The 16,406-nt window shown below is 45.0% G+C and overlaps 1 protein-coding gene across 1 annotated transcript in view; it reads right to left on the bottom strand.

The window, feature by feature from the left end:
* The window catches only part of FBLN5 (fibulin 5), a 133,037-nt gene that overhangs the window by 107,008 nt on the left and 9,623 nt on the right, over positions 1 to 16,406 (bottom strand). The window contains exons 2-4 of the mRNA XM_060261184.1: positions 14,991 to 15,045; positions 10,846 to 10,897; positions 2,848 to 3,108 (exon numbers count right to left, since the gene is read on the bottom strand). Of these exons, the coding sequence (XP_060117167.1) occupies positions 2,848 to 3,108; positions 10,846 to 10,897; positions 14,991 to 15,045 (368 nt within the window). The remainder of the gene's footprint in view (positions 1 to 2,847; positions 3,109 to 10,845; positions 10,898 to 14,990; positions 15,046 to 16,406) is intronic.

Here is a 16,406-nt window from a genome sequence, read left to right as displayed (position 1 = left end):
GAACGGTACAGGCAAACAGTTTCCAGCCTGTTTCCATGAACCAAAGGCTACACCACCAGAATCCATCTTGTTTTCCTGACTCCATTACAGCAAAGCAATGGACTCATGTATCCAACAGCTGCTTGAACTTTTGCATAAGGCAATCAAGCTTATCTTAAGCGTAGATCCTGCCAGACTGCTTAAGCTTTTGTCCAACGGAACCCAAGACAAAGGATGGTGCCAGTATGAAAATAAAGAGGAAGAACATCTTCACCTAGAGTCAGACATCTTTGTATAGATCGGGAGTCACCTTAGGTAACAATTTGGCCCTCTATTGTCACCTTTAGATAAGTTTTGATAGCTTGTTAATCACTTCCACCCCAACACCCTCACCCATTCTTTGTCCTAATGGTCACCCTGGAGCCTCCCCCTTTTTGCCCAGTTACCTGGAAGCCCAATCAGGTAACCATTGGCTACCACACAAGTCCAGCCCTTATGGTCATTGCAGAGCCTCCCCTTTCTCTGAGGTCATGTACCAGCTGACCACTTGTCATCCGCCCTGCACCTCTTACCCCCTAAGGGCTCAAGGTAGTCCTTATAACCTCTGACCCAACTCCCCACTCGTGTGCATCTGACAGTACCCCATATCCCACTGTTAGATACGCCCTCGATTCCTGATCAGTTGAGGGTCCATCCCCCATCTCCTTTTTTGTTGCCATTGGAGCCTTCCTTGAAGACTACGATAGGTAATTATTACCCTGTTTGTCAATCCGTTTATGTACCCCTGTCTATTTCTATCTTATTTTCATTAGGACTGTATGTTTGCTGTGTGACCTTATACTCTTGTATGTTTGTCTTTATTTCATAATAAATCCTTTTATATTATATTACATTGTCTCATTATTGGGTAAATTCCAAAGCAGACACCTTCTGTAAAAACAGGTTTTTGATCTCACTAAAAGGCAGATTGCCCTCCACTCTAAATTCCCCAAAATCTTATTTTCAGGGCAGTTTGCATAACAGAATAGCTTACTTTGCTAGGCTCTCTCAATCACACAGCAGAGCTACTGTGCCAGGCCCCCCTTCCTTCTATTAGCCAAGGCTCCTCCTCCTCCTGGTCCCCTAGGGCAGGAAGGAAAGAACCAGAGCTTCCTTTGCCCAGTTCCCTGGATCGCATGGAGAGATACAAAGAAAACACCTTTAAGACCAACGAGTACTAATGTTTTAAGAATGATTTACGTTTTTTAAAAAGAAAAATTTTAATTGTGTTTGTCTTATTTCCTTCATAAAGTTTACATCTCTGCTACCTAATCTTTAATAGATGCACACATGGCCCAGCTTGACATGGCATGGCCCAATATGGTCTGGCCCGATAAAGTCTCATTTATGTCAGATCCAGCCTGCATAACAAATGAGTTCAACACCCCTGACTAAACTGTCAGAAACTTTAGTTCTGGGTTGTTGCTGGAAGTGATGCTGACAACATCTCTCCCCCCACCCCCACCTCCCCAAAGTCTTCTGAGGGTTCCAGGAATGTGCCTGGCAACCCTATTGTAACATCATGCTACAAATCACTATGTAATCCATGTAGACCAAACAAAAATGAAAATCTTATGTGGTGAGCATGTTTTGGCCCAGGACTTAGAGCACACAAATTTCTTTAGGCTTCTTTTCCAGACAAAACAAAAATTACATACTGTATTATTGACTGAGGAGGGACAGCATTATCAAAAAGTGGTCCAGCTAAGCTTTCAGTTTCAGTGCATCTTCTTCCCCTCCCCTCTCTGTCACACCAGTCTTGAGTTTTTAATTTCACACATACTAGTGGGGTTACTGAAAGGTGGCATTGTCATCCAAATATAGCCTCACAAAATTTTCCCTTCATATCTGTAGGGTTGGATCCAAATAAATTTTTCTACCCAATTCCACTTCTGACTCCCTTCATATTGTTCCTCAAGGTCCCCTTGAAAAGGAAGAGTTCCCAGCACAAAACTCCAGGTGCACATAATTCAAAGTCCTCGTAGCTCCAAGTGCTCACTATGTGGACTGCAATGTACGAACTGGCTGCAGATCTTTCTGAGATTTTCCATAGCAACTTCAGCGGTAGAATTCTAGGAGCTCCTTTGCATATTAGCCACACCTCCTTGATGTAGGTAATCCTCCTGAAGCTTACAGTAGGTCCTGTCCTAAGAGCCCTGGTAAGCTCTTGGAGGATTGGCTACATCAGGGGTGTGTGGCCTAATATGCAAAAGAGCTCCTGCTAGAATTCCACCCCTGGTAACTACCAATCAGAGTGAGCTACACAGACAAGTCTGATGTCATATAGGTTCTCTATAGTCCATGTGATTCCCATATAACTATTCAAGCACTTTGATACTACAACCTTTGAAAGATTATCACCTAGGGCTGCCGAGCCCCCGGTCTAGGTGGGAAATCCCCCTCCTGGGAGGTTCCCAACCTCCCCCTACATTGCTGGCGAAATGATGTGACCTGGAAGTGATGTCATCAAAATGGTGGCACCCGTGTGGGATCACTAGGCGTTTCTGGGAAAACTCTATGGTTTTCCCAGCTGCTCTAGCCATTTGGGAGGGAAAACTCTATGGTACAATAGGTATGGGAAGCTGGGGACTTGGCAACCCTATCATCACCTTGAAAAGCCTGTCAAACAAAGTAAGCTGACTCGTGACCTAATTTGAAGCAGTTCAAACCCGTGTTCATTTACCAATATGTCTCCTTATGGTAACATTAGTATAAAACTAGTGCAATATCAGCAATAAAATATAGGAAATAATTGAAAGACAATCTTAACACAGCATCACGTTTACAACAAGCTGAACATAGGGATGCACAAGGCATTGTACTGCTCACCTATGCACTGGTTGCCTTCGCTCATTTGGTAACCAAACCGGCAAACTGCTGTTCTTGCAGCTGCAGGAAAGGCACCAGCTGCAGGATAAGCGGGAGGAGGAGCTGGAGCTGGAGGTGGTGGATAGAGGTTAGAGTATGGATTCAGATAAGGCGATCGAAAAACTGGGTTACTTCGGGGTGAGCACAAGTAGCCACCATTCTGATTCACGCACAACATATCTCCTCTACAGGCTTCAATAATCGTCCGGCATTCATCAATATCTGAAAGAATGCAGGAACAAACAACAAAAATAAATCAGTACAGCTGTCAGCTCATTAAACGCTTTAATCAATTAATTATCTGCTGTTCAAACTAATTCATAATGAATGCATTTAAACTGAATCGTTAATCAGTCACGTCTATTTAAATATATTTTCATGTCAGGAAGATCAATTTTTTTTAAAAGGGGATTAGTCAAATTCATGGAAGATAAATCCATCAGTGGCTACTATGCATAGTGAATGAACCACCTTTTGGAAAAGCCCAAGTCTTAAGGCAGAAAGGCATGGGGCATTCTGCAATCCTTTAAGATACTTTTCTTTTTTTTACAGAATACAACCACCAGGGTTGTGGTTTAAAGAAGCGACCAGAGGGCTTTTTTTGTAGAAAAAGCCCAACAGGAACCTATTTGCATATTAGGCCACACCCCTGAAATCACTATTGTTTCACACAGGGCTTTTTTGTAGGAAAAAACTCGTTTGCATTTTAGGGCACACCCCTTGACACCAAGCCAGTCGGAACTGTGTTCCTGAGCATTCCTGCTCAAAAAAAGCCCTGGAGACCAGCATAAGGGAAGAGGGGCTTTTAAACCTAGTTAAGGTTTGTGTGTGTGGTGGATAGAATGCTGAACTGGGTCTGCGAGACCCAGGTTTGAATCCCCACGCTGAGACAGAAGTATGCTGGGTAACCTCGGGCCTGACACAAAATCCCAGCCTAACCTATCTCACAGGGCTGTTTGTGAGGATAAAATGGAGGACAGGAGACTGATGTAAGCCCCTCTGGGGAGAAAGGCAGCACATAAATGAAATAAATAAATAAATAAATAACATTTCTGGGTACATATTTGTTTTTCTTTAGTGCTGGTAAAAGCAGCTGGAGGATACCAATTTCCAACAGGGAAATGGAATGCAGGAAAAGGGTTAAAAAGTCTCTCATCTACATATTGGTCTCTCCTTTTATACCACTTTTTCCTGGGCGTTACTTTTTAATAGAAAGGGGAGTATGTTAGATCACAGAACAACATGAAACAAATACTTCCACCTATATATTTGCCACATAAGCTGTTCCTAAAGCTTTAATTGATCAATGTACCACCACAATTTTGACACTTTCACATATATTGGAGATGCTGCTACATGATCTAACCTTGATTTTTCCCTCTCCTTTTTTAAACAAAACGGATTAACAGAAATTAACACAACCCTGCCATGACCTAGATGATCAGCCTAGCCTCATCAGGTCTTGGAAGCTAAACAGGGTTGGCACTGGTTAGTACTCAGATGGGAAACTACCAAGGAAGTCCAGGGTTCCTACTCAAATGGCAAACCACCTCTGTTGGTTTCTTGACTTGAAGGAGGCGCTGAGGGGGGAAAGTTAGATAGATGCCTGGGAGTGACTGGGGGGGAACATGTCCTGTCCTTTTAAAGGTGCAGACACACAGCTAATGGAAACCAGACAAGAAAGACATCAAGTGCAAAGAGGAGTGGTTGGTGGCAGAGGTCACAGAGTGAGTCTGAGAAGGAGGGACCAAGAGTGAGGATTCACTGGCACAAGAGTCCGAAGGAACAGCAGAGGCAGGCAGAAGAGCAATAGGACATGGTTGTAAGTAAAGTTAACCCACGGCCCACAATCTTGAGGCCAGGCCAGAGAGCACCCTGGCTGGGATCTTCCAGAGAGTAAAGGGACAGCATGGCCAGAGATGTAATTGTCACAGCCAGTTTCTGAAATAAATAAGTTTGATCTGCAACAGCTTCTACATTTGATGTCACTCATGGATCTTGTGGGGATTAATGCACCACTCCCACCGAATAGGGTTGCCAGCCTCCAGGTGGGGCCTGGAGATCTCCTGCTTTTACAACTGATCTCCAGCTGCCATAGATCAGCTCCCCTGGAGAAAATGGCTGCTTTGAAGGGTGGACTCTATGGTACCATGCTGAGGCCCTCTCCTCTCCAAACCCCACCCTCTCCCATTTCCACACACCCCTCCCCCCAAAGTCTCCAGGTATTTTCCAACACTGACCTGGGAACCCTACCACATCTGCACATCTGAGCAGGTGTCTCATTTTATTTTTTACATTTCAATGAAAAGACAAAGCTCATTTTTTTCTTTCCCTCTAATCCTCAGTTTCATTTCTAATTACAAACATTTATGGCCTATCACTGCTAACTCATCTGTACAAGCAAAGCAAAGCATCAAGATCCACAGTACAAGACGTTGTGATTTTCCCCGCCCTCCAGCAGACACTGATGGTTTGATTTGGCAGCTGTGAAGCTTGGCTTTTGCTCTGGAATTCCACATTTCCTTTACAGTCTTTCTTACTTGCATAAACATAGATGCAGAATGTTGAGGTCTAGGGAATTCTGGCTTCCTAATAGGTTCCACCCACATTTTTATAGAGTTTTTGCCATACAGAAATGACCAAACAGATACAAACAGGTTAAAAGTGTGGCTGAAAGTGGCTGTCATTCTGAACTAACATGGTTGGTATTTGAACTTATGCATCTATTTTGTGAAGAAAGACTAAAGGAATATAGTATGTATCAGGGCTTTTTAAAAAGCAGGAATGCAGTTCCGGCTGGCATGATGTTGGGGGTGTGCCCTAATATGCAAATGAGTTCCTGCTGGGCTTTTTCCACAAAAAAGCCCCGTGAAACCATGAAGTAAGGGGTGTGGCCTAATATGCAAATGAGTTTCTGCTGGGCTTTTTCTACAAAAAAAGCCCTGCTATGTATTAGGATTATAAAACGTGAGGTGTGGCCTCTTCATAGATGATCCTAGTTATCCTTGGCTGTTTCCATGTGGAAACTTTGCTCCAAATGGAAGGCAACATGTCCCCAGTTTTGGGGAGACTTCCATACGATATGCTGTTTCCAAGCATGATGCATGGACTTCTGGGAGACGTCCCCTTTAAACTAGCGCAAACTGAAAACCTCATTTGCTCTGACTTAAATGGGAAATGACAGGGACAATGTAGCACAGCCCTATGTGGAAGCTCTGCCAATAGCCAACCTGGGGACAGTGGTGGTGGAGTTAAATTCTGCTTTTCTCCTGCTACCTTCAGCCCTTTAATGGGCTTTTTAAAAGGTTGACAGCTGAGTCACAGTTGAGCCACAGCTCAGTTGCGAGCTATGGCTTAGCTGCAAAGGCAGAGAAGTGGCTGTAGTGCCACAGGTGTGTGTGTGTGGGTGTCAACAAGATTCTTGTCACATTGCTTCTTCTGTGCCAGTGCAACAGAGAAGCTAAGGGGGTGGTGGACAGCGTGGGGCAGGGACAGAGCATGTTGACCTCATCCTTGTCCCCTTCCACAATGCGGGGGGAGTCCTTCTCCCATTTGGAAATAGCCTCATGAAATCTAATATATGAAATCTGGTTCCTAGGCAGGTCCCCTGCAAGCAGTAGATTTTAGAGTTCAGTAAAGTGAACTTTTAATACAATATTTTTATGACTATAGTGGTGACATTTGGATTTTCCACATCGAGCATGAAAACATCTTGATCTATTTCTTGTTACCATATATCACCAAGTGCAGCCTTTTGAATTGGGCAGTTGCATTTTCCTGAATTACAGTCTATTTAGATTCCCAAGCATTCAGTTTTTTAAAAAATTACTCAGTCAATATATCTGTCACACTTTCTTGCCAGCTCTACTATTTTCCTAGATGTTTATGGTGTCAAAATACAGGAAGCTGCCAATTGCCGATTTAAATGATCTAATTTCTGTCCTAATACTGGATAAATCACATTGTCATTTGCCTCCTCCTCTTCCAGTTTTGTTTTGCTTAGAAATTGGCATCTACAGATTCACTTGGGATAGATGATAGATGGATGGGATGGATTGATAGATGGGATGGATGGGATAGAGGACAGATGGACAGATAGATAGAAGTAAAATTTATTACATACAGCCATTGGCCATTACAATTACAGCAATTTACAAGTTAAAAACAGTCAAGGACTCTAAAATTAATACATTCAAATTTAAATTATTCACAATCTTTGTTACATACAGCGTCCCCATGATTCCATAATCAGGCTCTAATTGTCCAGTTAACACCATCATTTTACTGTCTACCTGGGTACTATCTACCTGCCCTGATTTGGTGTCCCCAAAGCAAAAAGTGCTGCCTTATAAGAGACCATAAAGTCAACATCTGACAACAGAAATATTACCTTATCCATATCAGAAGCTGTAATTGATCTGTAATTTCAGTCAGAAACTTGCATCTAGGTTCCGAATACAGTGGGCAAACCATAACATAATGGAAGAGGTCCTCCACAGAAATTTTGTGTATACAAATACACTGTTCCTGAGGTATTCTAGAGTATCGCCCAAGGAGATATTCTGTTGGCATGGTCTGAAACTGCAGAGCTGCAAATGCTGATCTAATTTTGTACACTGTAATATTTATCAGATATGTGGATCTTAGATGGTCCTTCTTTATATTTTAATACCATGGGGCAGATCTTGTCTGAACAATTAGCGAATAGTCTATTATGGTCTCCCCATTAAACACCCATTGATGCAAATCATGATTATTTCCTGAAGCTTGCAATAGATCGTCTGGAATTGTATAGCGAGAAATGATGTGGTTAACGAAATCAGAGTGGATTTTATCCTTACTTAATACTAAGTAGCTAAGTTTGCCAAGTGATTCCATTTAGGCCAATTGATATTTCTTCTGAGATTTTAATACAGCTAAATGTATGTGTGCCCTGATTGATAGAAGGCCAAGTTCCGCCCTTAATAGGGCAGATGGCACTCCTTTTGGAAGTGCCAAAATACACCTTAAAAAGAAGTTTTGTATCACCTCCAGACTAGATAGTGTTTGTTTTTTCCACCCACAAAGTTCAGCACCATATAATACAGGTGAAATCACTTTACCACTTGGGAGATATGGATTTGAGCTCAGATCTCTAGAATCCAAATCCAGTAATTTGCTGTTGCCACACACCATACTTAGAACCACTGCTTCCTCTAAGCCGTGGAGTCTCGTGAGCAAAAATTCTACTTTGTGAGCTACTGGCATTAAAGTTGTGAACTATTGCATAAATTTGCTTGCTCTGGGACTATTTTTCCTGAGCTAAGACAAAAATGTGTGAGCCGGAGGCTAAAAAACTGAGCTAGGTCACACTAACTCAGCTTAGAGGGAACACTGCTTATAGCCTCTTCCCTTTCTTCATTGGGACTAATGCTATCTCATGAGAGCAGAGCAGCATTTATAGAATTGAACCTTCCTCCCCTATCCATCTGTAGCATGTTGTGTCCTTTGAATCTGAAATTTGCAGGATAAAGTGGAGGTCTAAATTGAAAGTAAGAAATTGGCCAAAATTTTACACTCCTTTCCATTTTCTTATCACAGGCTGGATTCAGATGGCTAATTTGAGCCAACATAGGCACTTCCCCTAGGTGGATTAAAAAGCCAAGGTCAGACAGGCACAGCTGCCACTCATTCTGCTCTCACACTCACCACATCCTCTGACATCTCTCAGACAGATCCAATAGCTACCAGTAGGGAAGTGGTAGCAAAATCTTCTGCCACACCCCTCCCATGTTCCCTGGTGTCTGACCATGGGTGCGCGTAAACAAGGCAGATTGGTGGTGTGAATTCGCCAATCTGCCCTAGGCACTCACCGGTATTGTTTTTTTAAAAAAAATCACTGCCACTGAGCTCATGAGTGCATAAACACATGAGCGCATGGCCACTAAAAATGTAAGGGAGAAAAAGAAACCCAAACTGCACTAAGGAGATAACATGCAACAACTGTGAATGCACCAAGCACCCCTGTTCAATATACAGATGCCTCATGCAGGAGTGTGTGAATGGTGGGTTGGAAGGTGCCAAGCCTGCCAGGAGTCCCGGCCCGAACCGCCCAGCGCCCCGGTCCACCGCTGGGAAGCCCATAGGAGGTCGTGGTTTAGGTTACATATTGACTTTGCGGGGCCATTTCAGGGCCAAACATTCTTCATTCTGGTGGACGCTTACACCAAGTGGTTGGAAGTTATCTCCGTAGCCTCCATCTCAACGGCGGCGGCGGTCCAAGCGTTGCACAGGGTCGTTTGCACACACGGGATTCCTGACCCCATTGTCTCGGATAATGGGACCGCGTTCACCTCCTGGGAATTCCAGGAGTTCTTGCAGAGATACCTAATAAAACATATACGGTCTGCCCCCTTCCATCCGGCCACCAACGGCCAAGCAGAGCGGATGGTACGCACCACTAAAGAGGCCCTGGGACGCATAGTACAGGGGGACTGGGACCACCGCCTGGCCACCTTCCTATTTGACAACAGAATCACCCCCAACCCAGTCACAGGGGTGAGCCCAGCAGAGTTGTTAATGGGAAGGAAGCTGATCACAAGGTTGGACCGGTTGCATCCGGACCGGGCCACCGATCTCCGCAGCTCTCCCGAGATCAGGGAAGCGGCTAGGGGGTTCTTTCCGGGGGATACGGTATACGCAAGGAACTACGCTAGCGGCCCCGAGTGGGTAACGGGTCGGGTGCTGCGCGTGACGGGGTCCCGCCACTACGACGTCTCCACGGAGGGGGGCCAAATCCTGCGGAAGCATATAGATCAGTTGCGCCGCCACATCTTGCCGGAAGAGCTGGCTGCAGTACGGAACAAGGAGGAACCAGCAGCTGCAACCACACTGAGAGCTACCCCGCCCCTGCCAACCGCTCCGACCGATTGGGCGGAAGAGCCACACCGGGGCGGGGGCGACCCCCCAAGAGTAGGGACACCAGAAGAGCAGCAGGGCGCAGACAACCATAGGCCAGCGCTATTCCCACATGGGGAAACTGCCGCCCCCTCCGCCACGGCAGCCACGGCCCCGGCAGCCACGGTGACCGCTCCTACTCCACAAGTAACCCCAAGGAGGTCGACCAGGGAATGCAAGGCCCCCGCTTACTTGCAAGACTATGTGTCCTGAACTAGGGGGGGGAGGAGTGTTATGTCTTGAAACATAAGCTGATGTACCGCATGGCGATCGCTACAGAGGCGACCCCACGGGTCCCCGGATGTAGCTCACTAGACGCCCCGCCCATCAAGATCCGTGGCGGGAAGTTTAACTGACCAGGATTGGACTGGTCAGACTGGGGGGCAGTTCTGGGGAATGTATATAAGCGGGACCTGGCCCGCGTGTTCCCTCTCTTGTATTGTACCACCGAATAAAGCATGTTGCCTTCAACCCGTCTCGCAACTCAGTACATTACAACAGGAAAAGAGGAAGACCCACATGAGATGAATTTAATCTATAAAGGAAGCCTCAGTTTGCAAGACTTGAGCGATGCTTAAATGATAGGATATTTTGGAGGTCATTATCTCAGAGGGCCGCTGTAAGTCAGAAGCAACTTGAGGGCACTTAACACCAGGGGTGGAATTATAGTAGGAGTTCCTTTGCATATTAGCCCACACACCCCTGATGTAGCCAATCCTCCAAGAGTTTACAAGGCTGTAGTAAACTTACTATATCAGGGAGGTGTGGCCTAATACACAAAGCAGCTCCTGCCAGAATTCCACTCCTGTGTTTGAGGAAGGATCCACCCTAGCAGAACTAATTTCTTGAACCGTGTGTGTGTGTGAAAAGTATCTATACCTTGTTTTTCAACTTGTTGAAGCCATAGGCATATAGCATCATAAAATTGCAATACACAATAAAGTAAGTCATCAAAACCATAACATAATTATATAAGCAATGTGCTTTCACTGAACAAAACAACTGATACAGTCAAAATCCTACCTAGGCACTGGCCTGTGGCACGGTCCAGCTCAAACCCATTTGAGCACTGTTGCTAAAAAGAAAATAGAAAGGGTACTCAATTCAAATACTATATGAACATAAATCCACAGATCTGACGGAATGCAACCCAGCCCCCTGCTCTGGTATGCTTATTTCAAAAATATACAATACACACACAACAGGCAGATGTGTTACATGAAATTAATCATATGGCACATATTGATACTCTTAGGTCCTGAACACAAAAAGGCTGGGTCCAGTGAAGCACTTCCATTTTTGAAGGAGTATTTCTGTGAGCAAAAAATGCATTCTCTGTGCAGAATATTTTAATCCAACTCAGAGCCTTCTGTGCCAGAACACACATTTCTTCCACTAGAGCTAAAGGAACTGGTATCTGAACTGTCTGGAACTGAGAGGAAAAGACATCTTAAGGCTGTAATGGATAGCTTAATGAAAATGTCAGCTCTGTGTGTGGGGATTCTGGAGAATATTAAGAAAGACAGTGAAAAATAAAATAGCCAATACAGGAATGCTCCTATAGATCTATGGTGTGCAAAAGAGGACTGCCAAGACAGGGATGAACTGGGAGGTTAAAAATGGCCCTGGAAAGTGTTCTGCCCCCAGCCCTGCCCCGACTGAGAGGAGGAGGGTAGGCTTCCACAACCACAACCCAGCTCACTCCCATCTGCATTGTGCCAAGTGGGGGCAACCAGTTCCTGTAGCTCCTGCAAAATAGAGACTGCTGATTTGTGCTGTTTGCTTGTAGCAGGAGGGGCTTCCAGAATGCACGAGCAGTCAGGTTGTAGTGGCCACAGTTCCCATCCCCTTTTCAGGGGGCCACCAAGTCCCAGTCATGGTGACTGCTGATTCACATTAGGTTGGTGCCCTCCAGGCCATCAGTTTACCAGGACATCCTCCAAAGGCCTTAATGGGAGGTTTAAATAGGAGGACAAATAGACAAATAGGAGGTTTAAAAATAAATTTCCACTAAATGTATGCATTGATTTATTGTGAGGGATTGCAGAAAAGGGATATGTCAGCCTAACCTACCTCACAGGGTTATTTGTGCAGATAAAAAGGAGAATAATGTAAGCTGCTTTGCTCCCCAATCTACTCATGAATGAAGCAGTTGAAACGCACTGCCTGCTGTGTGTCTGGGATTTTTGAGTTTAGACAAAGATGACTCAGGGAACACATGGCAGAGGTCAATAATGTTATGCATGCAATGGCGAAAGTGGACAGGCAAGGCCCTCCCCCATAATACTAGAAGTCAGCAACTCGTGATGAAATTGATGGGCAACAGATTCAGGACAGAGAAAAGGAAGCACAGTACTTCTTTCCTGCCATGAGCATAAATAGCTTTGAAAGGGGATTAGACAGACTGCTGAAGATAGGGCTGTCAACAGAGAGTAGCCACAGTGCCAAAAAGAAATCTCCATAGTCAGAGGCATCAAACTTCTGAAACTCAGTGCTATAAGGCAACATCAGGCAAAGGCCCTGGCCTCTACTTCTTAGTTTAGTTTAGTTTATTCGATTTGTATCCTGCCCTCCCCACCTAAGCAGGCTCAGGGAGCATCAGCCCTCCTTATTCATCAGCCCTCCAGAGCAACTGATTGGTCACCGGTTAGGAACTTGTGTTTAGTGGAGGTTTAAAAATAAATTTCCACTAAACACAATTAGCTTGCTAGAAACATCAGATAATTCTGTTGGTAGCTGGAGATCTCCTTTCCCCAAACTCTGCCCTTCTCAGGCTCCATCCCCAAAATCTCTAGGCATTTCCCAACCCAAAGCTGGAAGCTCTATCCGCTGTGCAGACTGGCTTTTGAGTCTGCCAACATTAGAGTTTATTTTTCAAAGTTTACAAAAAACAGAGACAGAAAGAAAAGGGGAAAATATATAATTTACAAGACAAATAGGAGGTTTAAAAATAAATTTCCACTAAATGTATGCACTGATTTATTGTGAGGGATTGCAGAAAAGGAATATGTCAGCCTAACCTACCTCACAGGGTTATTTGTGCAGATAAAAAGGAGAATAATGTAAGCTGCTTTGCTCCCCACTGTGCAGAAAGACCATAGTTTTCCTCAGTAGAGGCTGCAGAGGGAAAGGAGACAGAAAGCTGAAGACAGGGGGGCAGATAAAGGTAGGCTGGCTGTAGGATGGGAAGGAGATAGGGTTGCCAACTTCAGGTTGGGAAATTCCTAGAGATTTGAGGGGTGGAGGCTGGGAATGGTGGGGTTTGAGGAGGGGAGGGACTTCAGACAGGTATAATGCCATAGTCTCCATTCACCAAAACAGCTGTTTCCTCCAGGGGGAGTAGTGTTCCCAACCTCCAGCTGAGGGCTGGAGAGCACCCAAGATTACAACTGATGTGATGATAGAGATCACTTTCCTGGAAAAAATGGCTGCTTTGGAGGGCGAAGTCTATGGCATTGTACCCTAGGCTTCCCAGCCTCCTGCTAGGGGTGGGGTTCCCCCAGTTTTGGGGGCCCCAATCCTCTGGCAAGGAGCTGACTGGCGGGGGATCCCCAAGAGCTTCCACATGCTCAAAGTGCCTGGTGCAATGATGTCAACTGGAAGTGACATCACAACAGATTCATCATTCAGGGGACACTCTAGCAGTTTGGGTAAAAACTCTATGGCACCATAGAGTTTTTTTTACCCAAACTGCTAGAGCGTCCCCATGTGCAATGTGCCTGGCCCGAGAAGATTCCCCCCACCAGGATCCAGGTAAGACCTGACAACCCTATTACACCCTCCTGAGGTCACTTCCTTCCCCACACCTCACTCTTCTAAGGCTCCACCCCAAACTCTCCGGTAATTTCTCCACTTGGGGTATCAAACCTAAGCTGGGAGATCCATTGTGATTCCTGGAGAGGTGCCGCTGCCACCCTGCAGCTGTGCTGGGGGAGGAAGCAGGCAAGAGGCTGGGAGAGTGGTGAATGGCAGATTAGAGAGAGTAATAGGGTGGGGGCCATAAAGACAGAGAAAGTTACAAGCATGGAAGAGAGAGTAAGAAAAGGGAGAAAGAGCATGAGAGAAGCAGGGGGAGAGGAGAGGAAGCACAGATGGAGAGGATGGGATAACTGGCAGTTTCTTACAAGTCCCCATTTGTATTGACTATTCTTATCTCCCTGGAGGAGGGTGAGATAAAGATGTAACAGCAAATCTTGCCTCAACCACATCATCTTGTGGGGCTTATGTACTGAATTTAGGACATAAAAACACAAGCACTTCTTCAGGTAGATTCAAGTGCATGTTGACCCCGAGCAAAAGTTTACAGATATTCCTGACTTGTGAGGGGTTGGGGAGCAGGTTTATCAAAGGCTGCAATAAGAGCCTAGTGTTGATCATTCAGTACAATTTTGCTCAGTTGTTTAATTGTTTATTGATACTTTGCCATCCACCCAAATGGGGATTCAAAGTGACTTACATCAGTCTCCTTGCCTCCATTTTACTTTCACAACAACCTCGTAAGGTAGTTTAAGCCAAGTGTGTGACTGGTCCAAGGGCACCCAATCAGTTTTCATGGCAGGGGGGGATTTGAATTTAAATCTCCCAGATCCTTGTCTGACTCTCTAACCACTGTAGCATACTGGCTTTTACTTGGACGTGTTTAAATGCAACTTCTACAGACTTTTTTTTTTGCAAGAACATTTTTAAAAATTATTTTTCTGCCATGCTGACAGAGATTACTCAATAGTAAGAAGATGTTTGGCTCCAGTTCTACCTGGCTCTAATCCATCAATGTAAACTGAATTTAATTTCTTAGTTTTAGTGGAGGTTTAAAAATAAATTTCCAGCTCTGTGCCCATCAACCCTCAGTGGAAGAAGAAAAGGAAGGTTTGGATTTATACCCCAGCACCGCTCTTCACTCGAAGACTCAGAGCGGCTTACAATCTCCTTTCCCCACAACAGACACCCTGCGAGGTAGGTGGGGCTGAGAGAGCTCTGAGAGAACTGCTTTTGAGAGAACAGCTCTGAGAGAACTGTGACTGACCCAAAGTCACCCAGCAGCTGCATGTGGAGAAGTGGGGAATCAAACCCAGTACTCTGGATTAGAATCCGCTGCTCTTAACCACTACACCAAACTGGCTCTCAGTAATGACCCCCCCAATTAACAAGTTTCTAAATATATCTCTCACCTGTGTCTTCCCACGACTTATAAGGCAGTCAACCACCATGAAAATGGTCAGTATCCTGTAACCAGAAGAGAAATAGGCTATAAATATTGCCATATGGATGCTCAATTTGTGCGGTGAAGTATAGGCAAGCCCGCTATTATCTGATGTAACTCCCTGGCATCCAGAACCACACCAGATGGAAGATTAGCTACAGGCAACTTACCATCATCAAGAAGTCAGTGTTGACAATGGACACTGTCATAACTTCAGTAGCCACTAGAAGAATTCAAGATCGACATGTCTGGATGATCTAAGTCAGGCCCTGGCTATCAAAGAGTGAATCCAGCATTTTACAAACTTCCAACAAAGTGCCAAACAATCAGGGGTGGAATTCTAGCAGGAGCTCCTTGCATATTAGGCCACACCTCCCTAATGTAGCCAATCCTCCAAAAGCTTACAAAAAAGAGCCTTGTAAGCTCTTGAAGGATTGGCTATATCAGGGGTGTGTGGCCTAATATGCAAAGAAGCTCCTGCTAGAATTCCACTCCTGCAAACAACGTATTACGCATTATAGGGTTACCAATCTCCAAGTGGTAGCCAGCAATCTCCTGGGATTACAACTGATATTCTGAAGACAGATATCAGTTCACCTGGAGAAAATGGCTGCTTTGCAGGGTGGTCTCTATAGCATTAGACCCCACTGAAACTCCTCCCCTCCCCAAACTCCGCCCTCCTCAGGCTCCACCCCCAAAATTCCCAAGTATTTTCTGACCCAGAGTGGGCAACCCTATAGGTGCAGTCACATTTATATTTTTTTCTGATTTTGGTTTAAACCACAAGCAGTCTCTTGAAGACTGAGAGTGTCCTCAGACAGATGGTGGAAAAAGGGAGGGTCACTATGGCTTTTCCCTTCCAGCTGTTACCTTTTCTTCCTGCAGGATGAAAAATGGGGGGGGGGGATGATTTTTGTACAAGATAATAAAACACAATAAAGGGATGTGCAGTCCTGCCTCATTCCTTGTCCACTGAAACTCTCCCTGTCTGTTAACTACTTTTGATTAAAAGGAAAACAGCAGAGATAAGTTACACACAGCTTCATATAATGCATAATTTGGTCCAGCATCCTTCCCTTCCCCTGCATTAAATTCAGAGGAAACATGTCACTCTTACAAATATTAAGAGAATGCAAAAACAAAGCTCTTTGTGGAGCCATCTCACTGTGGTTCTGAATGAGTCACTATTCTTTGTGTAAAGACAGGTAATACGGCTTCATTTCCTAGGGATGCCGTCCTCCAGGTGGGACCTGGAGATCCCCTAGAATTACAGCTCATCTCCAGAATACACAAAATACTTCTCCTGGAGAAAACGGCAGCTCCGGAGGCTAGATTGTGGCATTGTACCCTACTAAGGCCCTGTCCCCCCCAGACTCTAATCCCA

Source organism: Heteronotia binoei, chromosome 21 (assembly GCF_032191835.1).
Source record: "Heteronotia binoei isolate CCM8104 ecotype False Entrance Well chromosome 21, APGP_CSIRO_Hbin_v1, whole genome shotgun sequence".
Lineage (NCBI taxonomy): Eukaryota > Metazoa > Chordata > Lepidosauria > Squamata > Gekkonidae > Heteronotia > Heteronotia binoei.
Note: the sequence above shows the minus strand (reverse complement) of the source record. Positions and strands in the feature narration are given on the sequence as shown.